Source organism: Mytilus trossulus, chromosome 3, assembly GCF_036588685.1.
Source record: "Mytilus trossulus isolate FHL-02 chromosome 3, PNRI_Mtr1.1.1.hap1, whole genome shotgun sequence".
NCBI classification, from domain to species: Eukaryota; Metazoa; Mollusca; class Bivalvia; order Mytilida; family Mytilidae; genus Mytilus; species Mytilus trossulus.
The window spans coordinates 12,000,001-12,010,996 of NC_086375.1; the positions used below are offsets into that span (position 1 = coordinate 12,000,001).

At 31.7% G+C, this 10,996-nt stretch overlaps 1 protein-coding gene across 1 annotated transcript; it reads left to right on the plus strand.

The window, feature by feature from the left end:
* The first annotated feature begins 763 nt into the window (after positions 1 to 763).
* Positions 764 to 10,601, plus strand: LOC134710167 (uncharacterized). Its single transcript, XM_063570384.1, has 3 exons — positions 764 to 1,056; positions 9,098 to 9,256; positions 10,273 to 10,601. Exons 1-3 carry the CDS (start codon positions 861 to 863, stop codon positions 10,461 to 10,463), a joined length of 546 nt encoding a protein of 181 aa, XP_063426454.1. The 5' UTR covers positions 764 to 860; the 3' UTR covers positions 10,464 to 10,601.
* The last annotated feature ends 395 nt before the right edge of the window (positions 10,602 to 10,996 follow it).

Consider the following 10,996-nt stretch of genomic DNA (forward strand, 5'->3'; position numbering starts at 1 on the left):
CACCACGTGTGCAAAGCGGAACAACCCCCAAAACGTTAGCACACTTTTCTCCAATAACCGGATTTTTTTCTTCATAGGAAAAAATCTTAATATTTTCATACAAATTAAAAACATGAATATAAAAATACAGTACATATATTACTTAAGTATTTTGTATAAATCTCCATTTATCATATTTCTGTGTCTAGCTTGTCTTTCTTCTCGGATTTCTCACTTTTACTGTAGCTGTTATTCATGAGCAGCTTATGTAACAAAGTTATTTACCTGATCTTATAGATGTTTGTATTTGTTTAAAGATCAGATTAATCCAATACAATTGAAAGTACTCCGCATTTTATACATGCGTGTCCTCAAAGATTTTCTTCCACCAAGTGGCGAATCCAGAAATGTTCACAAAGGGGGAGGACTGAATGCTTAAGAGGGGGCCCACTCTTGTCATGCTTCAGTGATTCTAAATATAATCTATAATCACCCAAATTTTATTTATAGACGGGGTAAAACCACTTTAAAACAGACTCCCCCCACCTCTGTTACACTTGTGATAAAGACATTTCTAAAGGATGCTAGTGATTCATGTTTTTAAAAAATCTAGATCATCAAATGTAAAGTTTTTGATAAATTAAGCATTTGTATTTGTTTGTATCGTAATGAGTATTTTTAGAAAAGCACATGTTGTTTTGTCATGGACAACAGTTGATGACAGTATTTCACATGTTTAATGATTCATGAAAATATGTTATTAATAGGATACATATATATTTTTTAAACCACACATTTGTGTTTTATCAAGGAAAACCCATTGACGAAATAATGTGTAATCGCTGTCGTTTATTTTCCTTACATGTTTGGGCTAAAGCAACATGAACGGTTGTAATAGTATTCCTCCTTTAGTGATAGCTGGATTCATAACTACAGTGTTATCATTTGTTCTTCATTTGGCAGGATATGTAACATCGTATTGGTTAGCATGGTTTGGGGAAAACGAAACTCATATTGGACTTTGGGAAAGGTGTGATCATATCAAACACATTTACAATAATTGTGTCAATATGTCAGGTAATTTACAATAGATTATAGCAAGAAGCTCTCAAGAGCCTGAATTGCTCACCTGTTAATATTTGCTTACAATCTTTCCCCAATGATAATTTTGCTTTTCAATATATATTAATGGGTTTCTTAAACATTCTATTTCGATGTTCTTTGAATCTGTCATCTAAACTATTAAACGAAAAGACCTCATTTTGAGTGTCGCTTTTCATCTTTCCACCATAAATTAATGAACACGCCTCTGTGTCCTATAGATACAGTACATAGTCGCATTTGTCATCCATTCATATGATTATTCAGATTGAGTTACTTTGGGTGAAAAACGAGAAAAAAGGCATCCGGATATTTTCCAGGCATTACACGAAAATTTAAGTCAGATTAGACTCCTTGTTTGCGTTTTTTCTGTATACTTTGAACATACTTATACCACTAATAAAGTGTATTTTCAATTTGCCTATCCACTGCGGTCAAAAAGTTTATTAAAAGAGAGGGTGTTTATACTATGTCAATGACCTCCACGGATCGATGAGTAAACTTAGAATTGAAAGTAAAAAACACTTTATTTATATAGTAATCAATGTTCATAATATACAGATAAGCGCGAAAATTATTCATGTTACCTTTTCTGAAATTCTCAAGTCATTAAATATTTTTCAAAATTCATTGATTGCAAAAAAAAAGATGTGGTATGATTGCCATTTTGAGACAACTCTCCGCAAGAGACCAAAGTGACAGAAAATAACAACTATAGGTCACCGCACGGCCTTCAATAACGAGCAAATCCAATACCGCATACTTAGCTTTAAAAGGCCCCGAAATGACAATGTAAAACAATCCAAACGAGAAAACTAGCGGCATTATTTATGTACAAAAAATGAATGAAAAACAAATATGTAACGCATAAACAAACGATAACCCCTGAATTACAGGCTCCTTACTTAAATGTTCATAACATACTAAACGTATTTTCATATTGAAATTGGGAATTTTGGAAGAAAAAGAGGAGGGATAAAAAAAAATTATTTTCATGTCCCCAATGACCTATGACTTATGATACTTTTGCTGAAATTATCCAGTTATTTAATACATCAAAGCATTTTACAAGGTATAAAAAATAAAATTGAGAATGGAAATGTTCCATTTTAGTCATAGTGGCTCTGTTTCTTGACCTACAAGAAAATAACATACAACATTTTTACTAGATATTCTGAAACTCATTTGGCCTAAGTTTTGCTGATATTGATTCAGCAGTTTAAAGCAAGCAAACTAAATGAACACATTCAGAAAAATTGTTCTATCAGCCCCGATTTACAATTTTGGCCCTACCAAATTTTTTTGTAGATCTTACTTTGCTGAACACTTTTGCTGTTTACAATTTATCTTTTCATCATTAATAATATTCAAGATAAATAAAAACTAAGTAAAACACAAATTTTATTCTAGATACTATAAGGATCATTCAGCTTAAGTTTGGTAGGAAATGGTCAAGTAGTTTTAGAGTAGAAGATATTTTTTAAGGTAGCACTAGTCAGAATTTCTAATTCCAATCAACAATCTTTAAATACTTTTATTTTGTTCATTTTCATGTATAATAAACTTTATTGAAAAGCACTTTACGCCCATATGGACCAATGGCTTAAAACATTATACATAATATACAGTTTACATAAAACAATGAAAATAAACAATGGACACACTTTGAACTATAATTTGTCTTTTTTTTAAATCAATATATATATATATATATATATATATAAGAGATTCAAATTATATCAAGGACTCCCTGCCCTCAGTCTTAGTGACTTTTTTAAAAAGGAGCCTAATTTGCAAGTGTCCTGTTTTGTTTCAGGAGTGAGGATATGTTTTAATTTATCTATATCATTTAAGTTATTATATTTATTTTCATTTAAAAATTCTTTTCTTAATTGTTCATTTATTTTACATTTAAAAAAAAAATGAAACTCATCATCTAGTACATCACAATGTGTACATAGTCTTAAAGCTCTGGGAATTTTCCTGTATCTTCCAGTTTCTATTAATAAGCAGTGGTCACTTATTCGAAATTTAGAAATTAGTTGTCTATATTCAAAGTTTTGAGAAAGTAGGTATGGTTCAAAGATATAGCTTTTCTTTATTTTTTTAAAAAGTTGGAGTTTGCTGTTCTCTTGTAAATTTAATATTTTATCATTATATAAAGTTGGAGTTTGCTGTTCTCTTGTAAATTTAATATTTTATCATTATATAAATTTTCATAGGAGTTTTCTAGATTTTGTTTGTATATTAGCCTATTATTTTTATCCTTATTTTGGTTAACAATTTCTAAATCATTTTGACTTCTGACATGATTTACATAGGAGTACCAAGAATAAATACCTGCATTATGTAAAGTTTCTGCCAAATTTAATGTCTCTTTTAAACAAAAAATTCTCTGAAACCGATATTATCAAGATGCTTGAGTTCTTGATTGACAACATATTTGTTACGTTCGGAGGACGTGTTTTTCAACAGACTGTCGGCATCCCAATGGAAACAAACTGTGCCCCTCTACTTGCTGACTTGTTTCTTTATTATTATGAGGCTGACTTCATGCAGGAACTTCTTAGGAAGAAAGATAAGAAGTTAGCAATATCCTTTAACTCTACTTTCCGCTATATAGATGACGTTCTTTCACTAAACAATTCAAAATTTGGTGACTATGTGGATCGCATCTATCCCATCGAATTGGAGATAAAGGATACTACAGATACAGTTGAGTCGGCTTCATATCTTGACTTACATCTAGAAATTGACAATGAGGGTCGGTTGAAGACAAAACTTTACGACAAAAGAGATGATTTCAGCTTTCCAATTGTGAACTTTCCATTTCTAAGTAGCAACATTCCAGCAGCACCTGCATACGGGGTATATATCTCCCAATTGATACGATATTCCCGTGCTTGCATTTCCTATCACGATTTTCTTGATAGAGGGTTACTGCTATTAAACCAAGAGTTCCAAATGGTGAAGTTGAAATCATCCCTTCGTAAATTTTACGGACGCCATCACGAGTTGGTTGACCGTTATGGAAAAACCGTTTCACAAATGATATCGGATATGTTCCTTACGTCGTAACTACAATCCCCTTCCCTTTCATGAATTTGACCTACCGAATTAGACTATTTACCGGATTTGTAATCACATAAGCAACACGACGGGTGCCGCATGTGGAGCAGAATCTGCTTACCCTTCCGGAGCACCTGAGATCACCCCTAGTTTTTGGTGGGGTTCGTGTTGTTTATTCTTTAGTTTTCTATGTTGTGTCATGTGTACTATTGTTTTTCTGTTTGTCTTTTTCATTTTTAGCCATGGCGTTGTCAGTTTGTTTTAGATTTACGAGTTTGACTGTCCCTTTGGTATCTTTCGTCCTTCTTTTAGTAGGGGACTAGTTTCTTCCCTTAATAGTCTATCATGAAAAAGAAGAGTTTGTCTTTTTATCAATAGGGTAGCTGCCTAATTCAGATCGAGCAGCTATATTGCAAGAGCATTTTTTTACTTCTTAAGTTAACTTATTAAATTTATTTAGTACTTTATCAGGTGGACTTTTGTCAATGAAATTAAGAGTATCTACTTTTTTGTTATTTTTTAAAGATTAATTTTTCCAAAAATACTCAATGGATTTTTAAAATCTTTAACTCATTTTAAAGCTGAAATATAACTCTTTCTTAATTTATATATAAATTGTTTTTTGGTTTGATTGATCTCAAAATATAGCTCATTAATTGCCAAAAAAAAGTGGTCTTCCAACTTGGATGAAAATGGCACATAGTAGGGGCATTAAGGCCCAGTTTTGGCCTAAGAAAAAAAATGTTTGATAACTATTTCAAATTGACACATAATGTTCAGAAATGCATGGGGTCAAGAAATATAAATAGAAAACATTAAGATTTTTATCTGATGACGTCACAATTACGTCATAATATATATTGTTTTCACAAAAATGATAGAAAAATACAGAATTTATGCAGTTTTATGACTTTATTTCCGTTGTGGAAACATCCTGCGCAGCCAAGAAACAACAAAATAATTTAACAAAAGCTTTATAATAACTATTGGCATTATCTCACCAAATATAAAGTTGTTTCTTGGGTGCGCACATACTTTTTTACTCTAAAAAATACAAAATATGAAAATAAGGTAATGATTTGTTGCCATGGTAACTTGTTCGATGTCAAATTTCTTTGTTGTTTCTTAGTACCTTATACCTTAGACAAGTTTTTAGTATTTAAAGAATATGTATGATAACTTTAAAATTTGCAGTAATTTTTGGGCCTAATAAGGGCCTTATTGCCCCTATTCCTTTGTTTTCATCACTGTAACCAAGCATATACAATCTAAAAAACATGTCTCAGATTTTTGATATTTGCCTCCAGTAAGAAGATATATTGATTTAACTGCTGGGTGCCAAACCGCATTTCACCTTTCATCTTTGGAGACCTATAAATTCATTTAGAAACAAATTGTCCAAAAACTGGAACACGGTATTGTAGAAAGTACACCCTGTAATCATATTTATCAAGGTCAAGCCAAAGGGGTACCTATAAAGTTTCTATTTTCATTTTTTCCTCACAATTATCATGAAAAATTGTTCTGAGAAATGACCTAAAAACTAAATTTTCCCCTTAGAACCCATATAAAGTCAATATAAATACAAACGTTCCACCGGGAACACCTCAGGAGTGTTCTGATACCATTACTTTATCAATAGAACCATAAACTTTGTGTCGTTGATGCTCTAATGCTGTAAATTTTGGATTATATGTGAACTGCCCAACAATAACTTGGCATTTGGCGGGAGTTTGACGTCACAGATATGACCAACATCTGTGATGAAGTAATTAAATATAGACAAAGCTCCGCCTCTTTCCAGACAGTCTCAAATAAGAAAAAAACATGATTGAGCAGCTGCATTTAATCAATGGTTACATCATTATTCTCTATATATAAAGAATAATTTTCATTTGAATTTTAAAAAAGAAATAAACTATGTCTGAACGTATAAAAAAGCTTGGTCATAAAAAGATCAAGACCACCCTTTTCTTGAATATACATTTAATTTAATGGGACTGAAAAAAAAGCACATCAACTGAAAATTAGTTAAAAGTCATAATACTGTATTAAAATGAAGAAGACCAAAGAGCAGAAATTTATACAGGCAGTCAGAGGCTTTCAAAAATACTTCCCCACTCTTTTCAATAGTACTTTTTTTTTCCTTTTTGGTAGATTTTTTCCTTTTAGTTTTCTTTGTCTTTGTTCACTTCCATGTTATATAAATAATTTTTGTTGCAAAACAATGAGATAAAACTACAATATTTATTTTGTGGTCAGGGATTAACAGCTGGACACTGGTATCAACAGATGATTTGACATATTAGCCCCTCCCAAATGCCTATACATTTAGATTAATTACCATGTGTTTTTATTTGCATAAATTCATTATCAATATACTCCCTGTTGTGATATGATAATGACTTTGGGATTGTTACAAACTGTGCTGAATAATACTTACTTCAAAATTATGTGATAAAAAAAATCATAGTAGTGCCACTTTGAGTTAGAAAACACGATAAACAAATTGAGAAAAACTGTCCTAAAATGCAATAACTGCTTAAGGAGCCAATTGTTAATGTTGCTCAATTTAGTGGCAGCAACCCAACAATAAGTTATCAGATTCATCTAAAAATTTCAGGGCTGATAGAACTTTACCTTATAAACAATTTTACCTACATCAGATTTGCTCTAAATGCGTTATTGTTTGAGATATAAGCCAATAACTGCATTTTATCCGTCGGTTATTTAAGCCAAGGCGGTTATTTTTTACAAGACGGAAAATAACACCAAAACTTTATTCTAGATACCCAATTGATACGTGACTCTGGAGCTAGCTCAAAGTTCGTTGATTTTGTTGAACGAGGAATACTGCTTTCTCAAAAGTTGTTAAGACAGGGCTATGAATCAATAAAATTAAGGTCATCACTCAAGAAATTTTACGGTCGCCATCATGAGCTGATTGATGTGCTTATACATTTTTACAAACCAGCACGATCGTTGCGATCTGAAAATGCTTTTTTAATTGAGATGCCAAAAAATGCACGAACCAATTGTATGGTGAACGGAGGTTCGATGTGGCGGCCGGGACTCTATGGAATAGCCTTCCAACAAATCTTCGAAATGAGCAATCGCTAGAACTATTTAAGAAAGGACTAAAGACGCATCTATTCAAATTATTGAAAACAACACGTTATTTATTTATTGCGTCCGAAGCGCTTTTCTGGATTTACCTTCATCAGGAACGCTCAAAGCCAAACATTTGAAATCCGAAGATGTATAAGTACCGAAACCGTTGAATAGCTGTGTCAAAAATACCTAAAATAAATAGTCAAAGTTGCATTTGTGGATCGCTCATAGTTGTATTTGACTGATGTTGACTTTTAATATTTTGTACATTTTATTCTGATTTTATGTGTTTCTGTATATTTTGATATTACGTTTGTATTTTTATTTTTGTTTTTTTACAAGCTGGAATATTTTAGTAACTTATTTTTTAATACAAAATTCATCAAATTTTAGTTAAGATAACAAGTTTTCAAATTTTTACTTATTCATTAATAATTCTTTTAAGTCTTTTTTCACCAAGTTGCTGGAGTTTTACCTTTTTATAGTTGATTTGAAGTATGCTGTATCGTATTTCGGTATATTTTTAACTTTGTAATTTCGTGTATGTACGAACTTGTGTACTTTTGTTTTAACATGTAAAACGCTTAGAGTAATTGTAATTTTATATAATGCGCTATTAAAATGCCTTGTAATAATAATTGGCTGTTATGACAGTGTGTCAGAAATTATATCTGATATTCTTCCTCAGTCATAATTTCCTTCCATCATTACCGAACTGAACAAAGAAATAACACGACGGGTGCCGTATACGGTGCAGGACACCTGATTTCACTCCCGGTTTTAAGTGGAGTTCCTATTGTTTTTTAAATTATTATTTTTAACTGTTGATGTAAATGTCCTTGGTCTTTGTTTACTCCTCACTATTGCACGGGCAAAACTAATCACGAATATAATGCCTACTCATGTTAAAAACTACAATACAGTATAGCTTGCATCAATTATTTCTTAAACAAAACTTTGAATTTTTGAAATACTAAGGCTTTTCTTCCACAGTAGTGATTACCTTAGCTGTATTTGGCAAAACTTTCAAGAATTTTTGGTCCTCAATGCTCTCCAACTTCGTACTTTATTTGGACTTTTAATAAATTTTTTATTCGAGGGTCACTGATGAGTCTTTTGTAGATGAAAGGCGCGTCTGGCGTTAGTGTTAAATTTGAGTCCTTGTATATTTGATGAGTTTGTTTACCTCTGTATCGAGCCGGTTACAAAGTAGATACATCATTCTGTAATAGCATTTTGCGGAGAATAAAACGAATGTTTACAAAAAATACGTTGTATTCTATTAAAAGTCTTTCTTTCTAAGCAAAATGCCGAAATACATTAAAGCATGGCAGTGCCAGGTAAAAATTCTTGTTAACTAAACAAAAAACATTTTTTTTAAATTCAGTCTCATTAAAAGAGGGACCAAAGATACCAAAGGGACAATCAAACTCGTAAATCTAAAACAAACTGACAACGCCATGGATAAAAATGAAAAAGACAAACAGAAAAACAATAGTACACATGACACAACATAGAAAAATAAGAATAAACAACACGAACCCCACCAAAAACTAGGGGTGATCTCAGGTGCTCCGGAAGGGTAAGCAGATCCTGCTCCGCATATTAATATGATATTAATACATGCATATTAATTACAATTAATCCCAAACTAAGTAAGTCCATAAATAAAGGTAAAATGTGTCCGATCTACCTATTTTTGGACATCACAAGTCAATACGATCGTTTTAATGACATTTTCATACTTCAAACAATATTGTTAGGCACTATAGCACTGGTTATTGTTATACTTAAAACTTATTTATCTCAGATATTAACATACCTTGTGTTTTTTTAGCCATTCGAGATTATTCTGGCATGTTAACAGCTTCTCAAATCCTGGAAAGTTTAGCTTTAGTTGCTTACGTTGCCGCTGTTGTGTGTGCAACACTACATTCATTTGTTGTGAAACAAAGATCGCTGTTCATAGTTGGAGCTATTACAAACTGCATTGCAGGTATTTTAATCAAAATATAATTTGCTATTACTATATATTATTAATTTGTATTATTTAACAAATTTGATTCGTTTAGGCATAGTCACATGTACATGTTAAACTATATTTTCGAAGGTAGAGAGAAAACGGCGTATAGCAAAAAGCATATTGACCGGCAAAATGCATATCGCACGGTTATTTTTAGAATATCTAAAAACCGATATACTTTGTGACGTCATGTAATGAATTTCAGGATATTGTTTAACGTTTTGAAACACATGATATCTGTGATCAATAATTTGACGGAAAAAATGTTCAAATACATAAGATGTAAAAAAAAAAAAAAAAAGTAAAGGAGACAAATTGTAATATTTATAAAATTCCAACAAACCTAAATGACGAGTTTGATACAAATATGGTCGGAAATTAATAATATAACAAATATAGCCTTTGTATGAGGTCAATACAGGATATATCGACCCAAAGAAGTATATCGACCTCGGACTTCGTCCTCAGTCATTATACTTCTTTCAGGTCAATATATCCTTGTATCGACCTCATACAAAGGCTGTATTTGTATATTACCGGTCAATTCGGAAAAAAAATAATTGTTTTACATTTTTGAATTTGGAGCATTTTATAGCAGACTAGGATGTGTAGGCTTTGTGCATTGGTGAAGGCCGTACTTTGACCTATATCTGTTAATTTCTGTGTCATCTGGTCTCTTATGCAGGTGGCACGGTGGTGCATTCTTGTATTAAGGTTGCTCTTTTGTGTGTCAACTTATGTTTCTGAACAGTGTGATTGGACAAATAATACAGTATCAACTAAACATACTATCCCAAACTGAGGGATGATCAGGTGTAGAAAAATATAAATAACTTTACATACAGGTAAAAAAAAAATCCATATGCTAGCGAAGTCAACATATTCAATTGATAAGACCAATTTACTCGTTAAACAGTGTATTTACCTATTATTGTAACTCATTTTTTTGTAACGCTTTCAATACCTAAAAAAATACTTTTTCTTTACAGGAAGTATAGGTTTGATTGGATGCATCATCTTCTGCACTATAAGAACCGTTGCTTTAGATCACCTGCATTTTTCGTTTGCATTCTGTGTTGTAGCTGGTATCGGAGGAATTGTTTCTGGAGTGCTCTTTATCCGTGCATGGAAACCGGGCGACTTATCTCTTTACGAACAATTTAGTTTGAAGACACCTTAAACTATCTGTGAACTGAAATAAGAAGGGGCATATGATTTAAATATAAATTTAAGATTATTTAAGGGGAAACATTCTACTGTCCGCAGTATGATTTGCATAAATACTCCATAATACAATAAATATATATATTTGAGTTTATTAATCGCACTGCTAAACAAAATCCTCAGATAATGGTAGGAAAAAACAACTATTCTGGAAGAAAAAAGTGGTGCTGAGAAATTTATGTTTAGAAATCCATAACTATTGAAATTAATTCAATATTTTATACTTTTAGTTTTCTAAGTAGCCTTTTCAAGACTTTTTGTTTTGTCTTTTTGTCGTTTTTTTTAAATCTGTGGTTAACATTTGTTTTTCTTAGAATCTAGTTCTTATTATATTCCGTCTCTTTTTTTTATTGGTTACTAATCTTTGAAACTTGGCTCTGTACTTAAACATATGGATATTTTGTTATTGTCCTATGATGATTTCTGTATTCTGGTCTTTCGTATTTGCTAATGCTTTGCTTTTATTTCCTGTTGTGGCTCTTTTTTTTA